The sequence below is a fragment of the Chelonoidis abingdonii genome, chromosome 7, assembly GCF_003597395.2.
Source record: "Chelonoidis abingdonii isolate Lonesome George chromosome 7, CheloAbing_2.0, whole genome shotgun sequence".
NCBI lineage: Eukaryota > Metazoa > Chordata > Testudines > Testudinidae > Chelonoidis > Chelonoidis abingdonii.
In genome coordinates, this window is record NC_133775.1 from 58,138,277 (window position 1) to 58,154,750 (window position 16,474).

The following is a 16,474-nucleotide window of genomic DNA, read 5'->3' on the forward strand; positions in this document are numbered from 1 at the left end:
GGAAAGCCTCATCAACATATCCCTCTGCCTCCCTTAGCTCCTCTAGTTCCACCACCCTGGCCTCCAAAGCCTGTACGCAGTCTCCTTGCACCGAATGCACACAAACGCCACCCACCCACAGGGCACGTAATCATACCTTCTGCACTCAGTGCAATAAACTGGATAGCCCCCACTCTGCTGCTGGGCTTCTGCCTGCATTCTCTCCTACAACTACCTAAGTTAATCAAAGGGTTTTGTTTAAATCAAGAAGTTTTTAATGCAGTTTAGTTTACAGGTTTTAAAGAACGACAGATGAACCTTGCCCCCTTCCCACCTCCCTTGCAAAACTCCGTTAGCAGCCCTGGTCGCAAAGCTCCATGGCACTTGCTAACTGCTTTATAAAGCCCTGGCCTTCTTGATAGCCCCGCCCGCTGACTAAGACTCAGCCAATTAACAGAGGCTTCTAGCTTTCAAACCTTACTTTGACTTCTCGTGTCCTGCTTACAACACTCCTGCTAATACATCCCAGAATGACTGTTGACTCATATTTAGCTTATGATCCACTGTGGCCCCAGATCCCTTTCCACAGTACTACTTCCTAGGCAGTCATTTCCCATTTTGTATGTGTGCAATTGATTGTTCCTTCCTAAGTGGAGTACTTTGCATTTGTCCTTATTGAATTTCATCCTATTTACTTCAGATCATTTTTCTAGCTTGTCCAGATCATTTTGAATTTTAATCCTATCATCCAAAGCACTTGCAATCCCTCCCAGCTTGGTATCATCTGCAAACTTTATGTGTACTCTATATGCCATTATCTAAATCATTAATGAAGATATTGAACAGAACAAGACCCAGGATCAATCCCCAGGGAACCCCACTCGATATCCCCTTTCAGCTTGACTGTGAACCACTGGTAACTATCTCTGGGAACAGTTTTACAATCAATCATGCACCCTCCATCTAGGTTGTATTTCCCTAGTTTGTTTATGAGACAGTCATGCAAGACTCTATCAAAAGTCTTGCAAAAGTCAAGATACACCACATCTACTGCTTCCCCCACATCTACAAAACCTGTTACTGTCAAAGGCGGCTGTTAGGTTGGTTTGACACAATTTTTCTTGACAAATCCATGATGACTGTAACTTATCACTTTATTATCTTCTAGGGATTTGCAGTTTGATTATTTGCTCCATTATCTGAAATTCAGCTGACTGGCCTGTAATTCCCTAGGTTGTCCTTGTTTCCTTTTTATAGATTGGCACTATATTTGCCCTTTTCCAGTCCTTTAAAATCTCTCCTGGCTTCCATGACTTTTTGAACATTTGCTGATGGCTCAGATCTCTCAGTCAGCTCCTTTGGTATTCTACGATGTGCGCGCACGCTATGAGGGCAGAATTTATTTAAGGTTTATTGAAGAGGGGTTGAATATGTGCCAATGGCAGGAGTACTGAGGTGACGCTATTTTTCATCTAGGCTAGTAGGCTTAGTCCTTGGGCAAGTATATGTTCAAGGGAGCTTTTTGAAGCCATGTGCATAACACTGCATACACACAGCATTTTCTATTTCTCTTTTCCCTGTTAAATACAGACCTTCAGGTATCACGCTCTTAGAAATGTATATCATAAAAGTATACAGGACATGCAATAGGACAGAATTAACATAATCAGCACAAGCATAACAAATTGAATGCCCTGACTTGAGTACTTGATCTTACAATCTTCACAATGTCAAAAGCTAGTCTTTTTCATTTCCTGTACTTTAGATTTCTTTATATCTAAGAATATTTGAATGAGAAATGGATATTAGGTTGATAAGAGTTCATCTGCTCATGGTTCCCCCCCCTGCATTTGAAGTCAAACAATCTGATACACTGTTTTTACACCAAGCAAGTGATGTTCAGGAAAGAAATATTCTAGATGGGGAACTAACAACAGGAGCAGTTTAATTAGCAAAAGAGCCCCCAGCCTGACAGGTCCAACTCTGCCTCCTATGTTGTCAAAGAGGAAAATCCACAGTTGGAATGACGAGCCTGCAGACAAGATGGAACTTCTCTGTTTGCTTATGTTTCATTTCTACTGATACTGAGATAACATTGGTGCTGGGCCCATTATAAATAAAGAGATAAAGGGTGGGATTTTAAAGAAACAGTCAGTGGTGGCCTAATTCAATTCTTACTAAAGTTAATAGGAGTTTTACCATTGACTTCAGTGGGATCTGAGTTAAGCACAGGTTCAGCACTTTAAAAAATCCTACACATTATCAATTTAAACAAGTCATTCATTATGACCTAGGGCCAAGGTTTGCCACAAACTCAGAAAAAAAGTAATGAAGGACTTATGGTGAAATGTTACAAGTCTCAGAAATCTGAAGTACTAACCAAACTAACTCTCCAGTGACAAGCTTGTTTTAGGTTTTTGGGTACCTTGTAATCATTAAGTATTTCTCCCCATCGCACACCTTCCAACTGCCCCCAACCAATATATTCTTGAAGTCAGCAATGTTCTCTGCACCCGTGCGCATGTGAGAGACACAGACAGTGTTCCCTACAACAGGGTCAGTGATCCCCTGCTGTTCAATACTCTCCTATGCAATTTTAAAAGTGTTTCTTTAAAGACTCCAAGTTTATACAATAGTTTACCAGCTTGTTTGTTGACTTAATAGGGAGCAAAAATTCCACAAGTAAAATGCCAAGGAAGTTAAAAAATTTAAATTACATGAATGCATGACAACAGCCAAGAAAAACTTTATCAATACTTATGATGTTCAAAAATAAATGAAGTGTCACGTTCTGTTGGTTATGGCAATAATAAAAGAGCTGGTCGTCAATCAAAGTCCTCAAAAGAGCAAAGAAAAAATGTTATCAAGATAGAAAACATTCTTTCTACATCACCAATATTATACATTAGAAAAAAGATTCTAAGATGAATCAAAAGTAGGAAAAGTTGTTTTTAAAATCTATCATCACTGCCAAGAAGATAAGAAATAGCTACTAATTCCCTATGACTTGTAATAATGCTTTCTACTTCCTCTGCTGGCTTTGCAACAGCAATTCAGCAGTTAAATAAAACATTTCAGTCTTTCTGATATCATTTGAAATACCAGTGCTGAAGAAGATTCTTTGGCTTATTCTGTACACTGTATAGAAAATTAAACTATTGGTAAAGAGTGGCAGCTCTGTTAAGGGCAGCCTTTTAAACAAGTTGTCATAGTGTCTAGTGACTAGGGCTGGAATTTTCAGAACAGTTTAAGGGACTTGAGTTCCTAACCCACTTAAACTCCTTTAAAAATCCCAGCTAAGACAGCTCCCTGATCTTTAAAACAAACGTTTTGCCTCAACACTAAGAATGAAATGCTTGGATTTAGTAGACATTAGTATAATTACAGCATATTATTTTAATATAGGTGGTTAGCAGAAGCAGGAGAAGAACAAGAATGAATTTTCAGCAACAAATGCAACACTTCTGTGATATTCCAAATATTGGGGGGATTATCACTGAAGTTAAAGACATAAGAGACCTATTGGATCATTGTGTCCATCCTCCTGTAAATGGATGATAAAGCCCCTTATGCAACACATCAGACATTATACTTGCTCAATCTAAAACCAAGAGGTTTTGTTAACTCTCCACCTGTTGGCAGAAAAAAAATAAACCCAGTCCTGAAGTGTTCATAAGAACATTGGCAACAGCTCTGTTCCAGTTTGTGTATTTCACAGTAAATGTCAGTTCTCTCTTGCACTAACCCGTATGAAGCCAAGGGTTCACGAAATTCCACACGGCTACTCTTTTTCACATTGCTCTCCAGAGTTGTAGCTCGAAGAGGACTGCGGGAGGACTTCTCTTTGCGTAACTTATTTTGGCTGGAGGACCTGGAGGCTGAAGCAGAAACCAAGGAATCCTCTAGGTACCTACCATCTGCAGGAAGAGAAGGCTCATAGGGCTGAGTGGTTTAGAATGCAGCTCTCTTCCAGTTCAATTAGTGCTCAAGAATAGCACTTAAGTTATCACCTTCTCTGCACCAGCAAGCTGTTTCAAGCTACCAGGAGTAAGTGGTAAACACTCAAGCAAATCATTGCACTAGTTCTTCACATAAAATTTCTAAAAGAATATCTAAAAAATCATAACTGGGAATGATTAAGCCTAAGAGAGTTGATTGAATCAGAGAAATATAGAGATCCAACCAGTTTTCTTGCTGCTCTGACATGTCAATATAAAACAGTGGTTTTCAAACTTTTTGTATTGGTGACCCCTTTCACACAGCAAGCCTCTGACTGTGACCCCACCTAGAAATTAAAAATGGGGCGGTGGGGGGAATTTAATTTAATGGGAGCTTGGGGATATCAGCCCCACCAAGCAGACGGCTCACAACCCCCTTGTAACCACCTTGTGACCCTCTGAGGGATCGCGACCCCCAGTTTGAGAACCCCTGATATAAAACGTATGAGAATGCCAAATGAGTTAAATTATGACTAACCATAGGGGCTGAACAGGGATGAGGAAAAAACACTCTGCAAATAGGAACACATTTTTTCATTAGTGGTTTAACTTCTAAAAGTAGCATTAGAATATGATTTTTCCTCCTTTCATAGCCTTGTTGTCATGATTACAATCACTCTAAAAAGGCAATATAAGGGCATTTATCTTTGAAATATTTATCATGTGTTGTGAAACTATTAAAATAAGTTAACCAGTTAAAGAAATGTTAAAAATGTAGATGGTCACTCCAATGTAATACTACTCTTGGAGCTAGCCATCAGCGTGCGTAGCTGTTAACGGGAATGCCGTAGAAACAAAGTAACAGCCTATGGCAAGCACAAGTTGCAGCAAAGCACCTTTCTAGTGAGTTCCAAATACCATCACCAGATAGACAGCATATTTTTTTTTTCCAAGACAATGTATTCAGAAGAGAAACATTGCTCCAACTTTCTCTCAAGTTCATAAACAAAGAAAACCAGGAAAAGAGGATTAATAAAATAAAAGTGATACTACTAAGAAAGACTTATTCTTACCCTGCCCTTTATAAGTAATACACACCTTTCCTGCTTATTTTCCTGGTAGCACTGGCAGAGGGTTTCTTGGCATCCATGACAGAATCAAACACTGCTGTGCTGGTAGGTGCTACCTCCAGTTTATTCTCAATATGACGCAACTAGAATTTCAAGACACAAAACAATATTCAGGTTCATTTTTTGAATGTTGAGGATACAACTTTAAAAAAAAAGTACAGAACTCCTCTGGCTTTCATAGTAAGAAACAATTACGGGGAAGAACAGCTTTAAAAGTCTGGTGGTATAAACTTGTATAGTCTTGTGACCAGAAACATTAGATGATGATTAGTACAAAAAAGATTATTCAAGTTAAGTTCTGTTGACTAAACCTGTTTCCACAAGTGGGTCATTGCCAACAACAGAATTATACAAAATGCCAAAGGTCTTAACACTTGGCCTCATTGAAACATAACCACTAAGAACGAAAACACACCGTATTCTATAATGCTCTACTCTAGAGGTAACACGAAATAAGATTCCACATATAAAACTGTACCACTTCACTCAGCTATTAAAAATGAGAGGGGTAATGAACATACAGATAAATTCCCTAAGTTGCCAAAGAAATTTAGCATCTTGATATCACTGTACCCCAGTTTATAGAAAATGTAGCACTGAATCATGAGTATATTGCTTAAGTTCACACATCATGGTAGTAATTCCATGGTTGGTGCAGTACATATGGAACTATCAAACATATGTATATTGTTTCAACAGCCTCTATCTCTGAAGGTAAGGAGAGGACAGTTATTTCCTTTAAAATGATGAACAGAGGTATCTCACTCTACAGCTCACACCTGCAGGGATTTTGGAGATTTTCAGATGTAAGCAGTGACTTTGAGTGCCCAACTTTGACATTGTAAAGGGGTCTGGATTTTCAGAGGATGCGCATTCATCACTTTCTGAAAACCAGTACACTTTAAAGTGCCAAAATTAGGCACCCAAAATCATTAGTCACTTTTGAAAAACCTTGGCCTTGATATTTACTAGCTCTAACTAAGGTTTTCAGGAGAATGATTCTTTATAATATTCAGTTTGGTGAAAGCTGACATGTAACTTGGTGGCCCAGGATAACTATAGAGCTACCAGTTGGCAGCTTATGTGCTTTCAGAGGTTGTAAATTCTTTTGGGAATGGACTGTCTTTTTGTTCTTTTTGCGTACAGTGCCTAACACCAGGGGGTCCTGGCCAATGACTGGGGTTCCTAGGCACTATGATAATACAAATAAAGAAATATTTAATATTAGTTAAAATCTTCAGTGTAAAGATAGCACAAGATTCTAGTTAACATTTACATCTTTTATGCAATAATTAAAAACAAATTACAAAAATATTTAGCACAATTTACCCATACATTCGTTATACCATTCTGACTGATACAAACAATACTATTCATTGATAATGGTGTTAGTTTTATAGTAGCCAAGCAAAACTGATTTTTCATTAACCTCAGTACTGAGCTTCTTGTAGCACTAAGTTACATTGTCAGAATTGCGGTCCAAAGCAATAAGAACATCCATCATCTTCATGCCACCAACTACCTACCCCATTTTTTACTTTTATAATCAAACTATGGGGAAAATAAGGCATTAAATAAAACTGCAGTGGCCATTAACTGATTTCAATTCAGAAAAAATTATACTTACTGTAGCCTTAGTTTGAGAAAAAGTATCCCAGGCTGTGGTTAGATCTCACAAAACAAAAATAAAAGAATAAAAACAAATTTCCTATTAATTCAAGTAACACAATGAAACAAAACATTTTAAAACAGTTTTGCATGGCTCACTAACTAATTCCTTTTAATGAATTCATCCCAAACTATGAAATTCCTGTGTGTGGAGTAATTATTAGACAGCGTCATTAAAACACAGCAATGCAATATTATGATTTTCTTTAAAAACTATATTTTTAACAAAAAAATCAAATTTAACAAGAGTTACACAAATTAAGCTGAGTTTCTTATTCCAGTTAGAGCCAGAACACCTATATATTTTAAAAATTCATAGCAAATTCATTACCCATGTGATACACAAATATCTATGGGGTTTTTCCATTATATCTCATGCTTTGAATTTTTATATATTATATTTTTATTTATTTATTTTACAAACAGGCTATGAAGATATTGTCAATGGAGGCTCCCATTTAGACTACAAGTTGTCAGCTTGTTACTCTTGAATACCAATTTATATATTTAAGTTTCACAGGTTACATATACGACACATATAGCCAAGATTTCCAAAGAATGGGTGATAAGTTCATAAGCTTTACTTACTTCACCTCTATATGCTAAATTTATAAAGTTAACTATCTTCACAAATCTAGTAATATGACCAAAATTATTGAAATAATATTTGAGTACGATCTTTTTCCTTAGACTACATTGACAAGCACTTTGTAAAACGAAGTCAGCTGTAAGTATTGCTAAATGTAATTACATGTTACAGTAGTGCTCAAAAGCCCCAGTCAGGATCAGGGCTACACTGCACTTAGATTTCCAGAAAGCCTTTGAGAAGGACCCTCACCAAAGGCTCTTATGTAAATTATGTTGTCATGGGATAAAAGGGAAGGTCCTTTCATGGACTGAGAACTGGTTAAAAGACAGGGAACAAAGGATAGGAATAAATGGTAAATTCTCAGAATGGAGAGAGGTAACTAGTGGTGTTCCTCAAGGGATAGTCCTAGGACCAATCCTATTCGACTTATTCATAAATGATCTGGAGAAAGGGGTAAAAAGTGAGGTGGCAAAGTTATGCAAATGAATACTACCGGCTCCAAGTGTCTAAGTCAAAGCAACTGTGAAGACCTTTCAAAACAGATCTCACAAACTTAGTGAACTTGGGCACAAACTGGCAATGAATTATTGTCGGATAAAATGTAAATGCACCTGGAAAATCAACCCCAGCATACATACATTGATGAGGGGCCGCTAATTTTGCTTACAAGGTCAGGAAAAGGATCTCTGGTTATCGTGTGGGATAGTTCTCTGAGATGTCCACGCAGTGCACAGAGAGCGGTCAAAAAGCAAACAAGGGATGGGTTGGATCATTAAAAGGGCCTTAAGACGAATAGAACTTGAGAATATTTTTGCCCTCTGTATTAAAGCCCATGGTACGCATCTTCGATACTGCTGTACAGATGTGGTCTCTCACTACAAAAAAGAGATTCAGCAACTGAATCGGTCAATTGCCTTAGGATCGATTGGATGTTTTCATAAAAAAAAAAAACCAACATGAAAGATATGGGCTAGAGAATCGCTGACGCTCTTGAAAAAAATGAAATTTACCTTTGTGAGGTTTGGAACAGTACCATATGTTCTAGGATCTAACATTAAGCGAAAGTTTAAAAGAGGCTAGATTCAGGGACATCTTTTAGTGGGAAAGGATGCGAGACGTACAAAAGGATCTCATCTAGGCGGACAGCTATTCCGTGGTGTTATGTCCGAATAGTTGATACGTGATAGAATACCCAGGGGTGTATAAAATATTCATAATGTGATTGGGGTCTCCCAAGAGAGAAAGTATTGAGGAGATAAAGTCTATATTAGAACATCCCATAGATACATGAGTACGGTTAGTGTAAAGCTAGAGGGGGCCACAGAGCCATTTCTGATGTAATGCCCATGCTTCTCTCTCAGCTTCCTTGGCAGAAACAAAGTTAGGACAGCCCATCTCTGCGCCCGGCCAGTAGCCTAGCCTAGCTTAATAATAGCCATGGATTAGAGACACATATCCCAATCTCGATCAGGTAACACTTTGTTCTGAGTGAATGATATCTTATCATTCATCTTCATGAACCTGGTGTATCGGTTCCACTAGATTCTCAATTGGGTCGCTCGCTCCTATCGTAAGAGCTTAGTTGCCTGAAGTGATGGTCGAGTTTGCCAAGTTAGGACTTTATAAGCAGCGCTATTATCATGAGAATGTATGTGTCTCTAATTCATGTTGACGGCTTAGGGTCATATATTGGTATAGCCAGCTAGGTGGTAGTGATGTGTTCCCTAGCCTCTTCTGTTGTCCAGGCGTATGGAGATCCACAGGTGCATGGGCAGTGGGACTGGTGGCTGGAGATGGTTAGTACTACGCCGACTATGTATTGAATTACAAGATATAATAAAAATGAAGAATTACAAATCACTTCTGGGGCAAAAAACCTGGACAATATTGAGCACACCTTGTCATACTATTGGTGACAGGCGAATACTGGGCCTAGAATTGGTTTGTGTTCCATCAGACTCGTGGCTCGGTACTATTCTCTTATAGTGCAGAAATATTGTGTAGGTCATAGCCTTTTGATTTGGCTTTCCATGTAAGAACTGGTCCCTATTCATATGTTAGTTATTACAGTATATTTCACATGGTTATACCAGGTTGACTGAGATAAAGAAAGAATATCTACAACTATCTGAGAGGTGGAATAAGTAACAATAACTAGACCTTTCTACATAGTGCAACTACTACTTAATAGTCCAGCGAACCATCAGTCACGATTTATTACTAGTCCTCTACAAACAATCCTTGACTACACCTCTCTAGTGGTTCATTTACTGTCTTCTTTCCGAAGCTGCTGGAAAAGTCCCTGTATTAATCTTCCGATTACGGCAGCAGATGATTTTCCCTGTGTTCTAGAGTCGTCTCCTTGCACACCTGCAGGTTTTGTAAATTGGCATCACATTCATTTGTGGCCCTTCATTGTATTCTGTAATCATTTTGTCTCGCTCCACATGTCCTGTGTAGTTTAACCTACAAACCGAAGGTACCACAATTTATCATATAAGATATATATTGACGAGACAAGATGATCTATACAATAAATATACAAATGTGCTGATTCAATGAGATGTGAACACAGATCCTGGCACTACCATAACTTATCAAGATGTGGTTTTGCATCAAAAAAGCTTCTTCATGTGGTTATCCTCAAATTCATGAGAAAACTACTGGAATTTACAACGTGTATCCAGATAGGTGCAAATGGGCATATGGAATCCAAAAATAAGGTGCTTATATTCTAGTCCTGGTCTTATCACCACTGTACAAAGACAAGACTTGACTACTATATGATCTACGGGAGTCCACGAGTGAATAAGTTGTTTACAAGGAGGTTGAGGCGCACCAGACGACTAACAAATCCATGGAAGGTACGGGAACGGTAAGGCCTTACACACTTAATAGATTCACTATAGAAAGATAGAGAGAACTGTCAGTCCCACAAGCAACAAGCGCTTTCACTGAGTCTCATGGATGATAGATTGACCCTGATAAGAGGCTACATTTAAAGCAAATCCTCGCGGAAATATAAACACGTCAAGGGTCTCCCTAGAGAATTTTGGTAAAGCTTTTGAAAATGTCTGGGTCTGCACATGGATGATAGAATGAAAGGACAATGTGCACGCCTTAGCATTTTAAAAGAAATACGTGTTGAGTGGCCTGATCTTGTTGATCTAAGAAGCAGTACACTCTCAGCGCTCTATTAATTAGGACTTTTTTTGTTTAAAGTGGTTATAAGACAACTATAAATAATTCCGTTTGAATTTTTCAAAGCTCCAAGAGATGAATGACATAATTACCAGGGCCGAGACCGTACAGAAAGCGATTTCGCTCGGTGTAGACAGGTCTGGTGCTAATGCATCCTAGTACCCTCTAAATCCATAACAGTCAAAAGCTATCCTTTAAAGAGTTCGTGGTAGGTTGTAGGAAGAAATCCAGAACGATTAAGTTTGAGCGAGTGAACAAACTCTGCAGGCTATATAGACTTCCGAACGCGGTAATCATCCTTGCCATTCTTGGGTCACCTACACTAACGGCCCCGCAGAAAATTCTCATGTTGATGGACCTCTGTCTGGAAGGCCACATCTAGGATGTTTTATCTAGCCCCTATGTTAGTAATAGTATCTTAGTATCTGAAATGGCTCTTCCCTGAGTCGGGTGTGAGCAGACCCATGGGATGACCTCCTAACACTTCCACAGACTAGCAGTGTAAAGAACTCTCTCTCTCAATACGCTGTTTCACAGGGATATATACCGTATTATTACTTCGATTTCATAAGCCAGTTTTGATATATAAGCCTGACCCTCCATATAGGATGGATAAGTAAAAACGGTGACAAAATTTATCAACTCTGTTCGAGGTAAGACGACGCCTCTAATTACTCGAGATTTAGCCTGTTGGGTCCTATGGCCATGCATGATTATGCTCCTCCGCACTGATGTGTGCGTAGTGGTCTTGTGTTTACTGGCTGCGCAGTCCGCACAGGGAGCACAGAAGGTAAACCTGTAAGGACAAGTGTACCTGGCTCGCCGTGCTTATCTGACGGCGCGACATCAACTGGATCATGGGGAAATTTTTGGGGGCTGAATGAGAAGGTGGGAGTCAGGGTTCATCGTAACCCCTGTGGCCACCCTCACATGACCCCACCCCTAGCCGGACCCACACCCTCACATTCCCATCCTTCAACCTTATTGGGGAGGGCCAGGGGAGGATATTTCTGACCTGGCCGCAGCTTGCTCCGGTGGGCGATCGGGCGGCGGTGGTCGCAACTGCCAGGCCCTTGGGCTGCAGCTGTTCTGCGCGAGACTTGTGTTGGATCTAGGCGTTGTGCCCAAGGGTTCTACGATGAGGTGGAGGGACAGAGGACTGACGGAGACTCTGTGCCCTACCTCTCTGCTTATTGCTGTGTCTTCCGTCGCTGTGTGCGCCTCCTCCCTGCTCCCTTGTTGGGTGGACCTGGGGGGGGACCTGTGTCCCCCTCTCCTCTCTATAACTATAATTATTCCTTGGTCCTTTTCATGTGGCTTTCCTTTGTTTTACTAAAAAATTCAAGCTTGTATGATTGCGAGTATTTTCTTCGGTAAGTAAGACCTTGGTCTGTGAGAATATATACGCCTCCAGATCTTTGGAGGGCTGAGAAGAAAAGACTACTTTCATGTATAGGCAGGCTCGTATCTGCAGTACGCACCATACTACTGGGAAGCAGGGATTAACTAGCCAGGGGTAGGTTCGGACCTATGGCGCAGATGCCTAAAGGCAGCATGTGAGTGATTTTCGGGTGGCATCACCCTGCCCAGGTCTGGCAACCAGTCCAGAGGCTTGATTTTAATTTATTTTAAATACAGCTTTTTTATATTAAAACCTTATTTACTTCTCTACAACATGAGTTTATTATAGATTTATCGACTTATAGAGAGGACTTCTAAAGCGTACAAGATATCAGCATGCACTTAATTTAAAGTGAATAAACGAGATCGCTACACCCACTTCTTAAATTGATTGCTGACCTGAATCTCGACAAGGCCATCTTCGTTTCTCAGTGATCAATGGTAAACCTCCCACTGTCAGACTTACATGTATGTCCTAGAGGCAAGGAACACTCCAATTCCTTCAATACTATTGGTTTTTCTTTGGCCCTGATTAAAGTCCAATGTGACAGTAAAAAAATTCAATAGTATGGATTGCTGATCTCTTAGAAAAAATAAGTATTATGGCAAAAAGTGTAATCTAACGGCAATTTTTCTTTATAAAGCACTGTATAGATCTGGGGAAATGTAGTGGATATTCTAATTGTGGAAGATTCTTTGGTAAAAAGACGCGATCACTGGAATGTAAACGTTGAATTTAAGAGGACTATGTTTAAGAGGTCCTGAAGAGAGCCTCACGAGTCGACAAGATCTTCTCATTGTCAGCAACTCTTTTTCCTCAGCTAAGCCGCATCGCACTAATATATTCTACTCTATGTCACATCACAAGGTTGAGGAGTTCTTGTTATGGAGGATGAAAAGCAATTGAATGGCACAGGCAGCTTGTGGAACTCGTTGCCTGAGGAGGTTTTGAAGGCAGGGACTTTAACAGCGTTTAAAAGAGAACTGGATCAATTCATGGAGGTTAAGTCCATTAATGGCTATTAGCCAGGATGGGTAAGGAATAGTGTCCCTAGCCTCTGTTTGTCAGAGGATGGAGATGCATGGCAGGAGAGAGATTACCTGACCATTACATATTAGGTTCACTCCCTCTGGGGCACCTGGCATTGGCCACTGTCAGTAGACAGGATACTGGGCTAGATGGACCAGTATGGCCGTCCTTATGTAAGATATGGTTTTAGCCTTTGACTCAATTAAGACAAATTATATCTACAAAATTTACAATACAGTATAAAATATTACACTATCTAGGATAAAACTGCTTCTAAAGCAAAGCGATACAACAAAGCAAATCCATACCTCTGAGGGAATCCCTGTTCTGAGTGTGCCTTGGGTTTTGTAAAGGCACTTCCTTCGATTTGTTGTTCCACATCCTGTTAGTTTACCTACAAACAGAAACATTCACTAAGAACCAAAAGTATACAAAATAAAAGTGAAGAAAGATCTCTCTTATCTTGATCAAAACATTTTCTTTGGTCTTATTACCTTCAAATTACATTTTGACACTATATACATCACCAGTTGGATCAGACAGGCAACACTGAGTGACAAAAAGGTGACTACAGCTTGTAATTCTCTTAAAAAGGAACAAGAGTGAACTACTACTGACAATGGGAGACACCGTGAATAAGAATGTTTACAAAGGAGGTTGAAGGCGACCAGAGACAAAAATCCAGAAGGTACGAGGTAAGGCCTCTAACACTATAATAGATTTCAATATAGAAAGATAGAGAGAACCTGTCAGTCCACAGCAACAAGCGCTTCACTGAGTCTGCAGAAATGATAAGATGAACCCTGATAAAGAGGCTACATTAACAGCAAACCGAGGAAATAAAACACAGTCAAGGGTCATCCCTAGAGAATTTTGAAAAGCTTTGAAAATGTCTGGCTCTGCCAATGGATGAATGAAAGGAACATGTGCCACCTTAGCCTTTAAAAGAAATAAGGGTCTGAAGTCTGACTGAGATCAAGAAGCATGACAATAAAAGTAATAATTAGACTTTTTTTTTTAAAAGAGTATAAGACAACTAAATATTCAGTGACATCTTTCCAAAAGCTCCAGAGAGATGACACAATTTAAAGGCCAGAAGAACACCAGAAGCAGTTTCCTGTACAGGTCTGCTAATGCATCCAAGTACCCCCTCTAAACCCAAACAGTCAAAAGCTATCCTTAAAGAGCTTCGGGTAGGATAAAACCAAGAAGATTAAAGTTGACAGAGGAACAAACTTTGAAGGTTAAAGACCGGTAATCATCCTGCCATTCTGGGTCACCTGACACTAACGGCCCCAGAAATTCCTCAGGTTGATGGACCTCTGTCCTGAAGCCAATCTAGGGATTTATATAGCCCACATTATTGTAATAGTATCTTAGTATCTGAAATGGCTCTTCCTGTCACTTCGGTGTGAAGCAGACCCCCATGTAGACCCACTTCCACAGAGCAGTAAAAACAAATTTTTAAATAGCTGTCTTCACAGGGATATATACCGTATATACTCGATCATAAGCCAGTTCGTTTATAAGCCGACCACCCCAAGATGGATAAGTAAAAATGAAAAAAATTTATAACCTGTTCATAAGCCGACCCTATAATTCAGAGATTAGCAAACTTTGGGTCCTAGGCCATCCAGATAAGCCACTGGTGGGCCGAGATGGTTTGTTTACTTTGAGCGTCCGCAGGCACAGAGGTAAACCTAAGTAAACAAAGTGTCCTGGCACGCCAGCTGCTTATCCTGACGGGCCAGGACAGCAACTGGTGGGGAAATTTTTTGGGGGGAGAAGGTGGGAGTCAGGGGAGTAACCCCTGTGACCACCCCTCACATGACCCCACCCCTAGCCCGGGACCCCACACCCTCCCAATCCCATCCCTTCCAACCTTATCTGGGGAGGGCCAGGGGAGGATATTTCTGACCTGGCCGCAGCCTGCTCCGGTGGGCCAGATCGGGCAGCGGGGTCGCACCTGCCAGCCCTGGAGCTGCAGCTGCTTCGGAGGCTGAGGGAGAGCAGTGTGGCCAGAAGCAGAGAGACTCTGGCCCCACCTCTTCCCTTCTGTCTCTGCTGGCTGTGCAGCCTTCTCCCTGCTCCCTCTGTTGGGGGGGAGGGGCTGTGTCCCACCTCTCCCTCTCTATATTCATTCATAAGCCGACTCCCTTCTCTGGTGCTTTCCTTTTTTACTAAAAAAATTCAGCTTATGAGCGAGTATATACGGTAAGTAAGACCTTTCTGTGAGAAAATTACTCCAGCTTGAAGTGAGAAAGACTACTTTCTGTAGAGGCAGGCTAGACTGCAGACCACAATACTGGAAGCAGGAAATAGACCAGGGGTAGGCAACCTATGGCGCAGATGCCAAAGGCAGCACGTGAGCTGATTTTCGGTGGCACTCACACTGCCCAGGTCCTGGCCACCAGTCCAGAGGGCTCTGCATTTTAATTTAATTTTAAATGAAGCTTTTTTAATATTTTAAAAACCTTATTTACTTTACATACAACAATAGTTTAGTTATAAATTATAGACTTATAGAAAGAGACCTTCTAAAAAGGTTTAAAAATATCAGCATGCAAAACCTTAAATTAAAGTGAATAAACGAAGACTCAGCACACCACTTCTGAAAGGTTGCTGACCCCTGAATTAGACCAAGGCCCCAATCTTGTTCTCAGTGAAATCAATGGTAAAACTCCCACTGCAGACTACCATGTATGTCCTAAGGCCAAGGAACACATCCAAATTCCTTCAATACTATTGGTTATTCTTGCCTGAAAAAGAATGAAAAAAACAATTCAATAGTATGGATTGATGATCTCTTAGAAAAAATAAGTAACTTATGCAAAAAGTGATTACATAATACACGCAAATTTTCTTTAAAAAGCAAATGTAGATTGGGAGTGGGAGTATTTAAATGGAAAGTTCTTTGAAACAAGAGCAGTACAAAGGAATAAAGTGATTTTAAGAGGACTGTGTTTTAAGAGTCCTGAAAAGATGCCTCCACAGTCAACAAGATCTCTCATTAGTCAGCAACTCTTTTTCCCTCAAAGCCCATGAACTTAAATATATTCTACCAATAGCTCAACAATTACCACAAGGTTTTGAGGAAATTCTTGTTATGGAGGATGAAAAAGCAAAATTAGAAGATGAACATTAAAATTTGACCAAGATTTATATTGGAAGTTATAAGAGCTATTCTTAGTGCCCTTCAGAAAACTGAAGTCAACCCTTAATAAATTATCCAGAAGGCAGGTCACTACATGAAAGATCCACCCTGCTCTTCATCAATGACTGAAGAGCTGGGATGAGAAAACTAGTTCCCTCTCTCCTCTTCCCCATACCCACAGACACTAACCTTCTCTTCCTGTTGTGGAGCCCAGCAGTTCTGAATGAGAGGCTCTTCCTCCATCACTTCCCAAAATCCCCTGTTACTCAGAGGACTTGTTCCTCTACTGTTGAGATGAAGGCCACCCAACTATACAGGGCCTCTCTTCCCATAAAAGGTGGCCCAATGCTCCATGAAACCAAAACCTTCTAATTTACACCACTT

General features: G+C 40.2%; 1 protein-coding gene across 3 annotated transcripts in view; it reads right to left on the reverse strand.

Moving 5' to 3' along the window:
- Positions 1–16,474, reverse strand: part of CEP350 (centrosomal protein 350) — a 166,940-nt gene that overhangs the window by 137,928 nt on the left and 12,538 nt on the right. For all 3 annotated transcript variants that reach the window (XM_075067898.1, XM_032796177.2, XM_032796172.2), the window contains exons 2-5: positions 13,245–13,330; positions 6,675–6,718; positions 5,016–5,130; positions 3,725–3,896 (exon numbers count right to left, since the gene is read on the reverse strand). In XM_075067898.1, coding sequence (XP_074923999.1) covers positions 3,725–3,896; positions 5,016–5,130; positions 6,675–6,718; positions 13,245–13,317 — 404 coding nt within the window. In that variant the 5' untranslated portion in view covers positions 13,318–13,330. The remainder of the gene's footprint in view (positions 1–3,724; positions 3,897–5,015; positions 5,131–6,674; positions 6,719–13,244; positions 13,331–16,474) is intronic.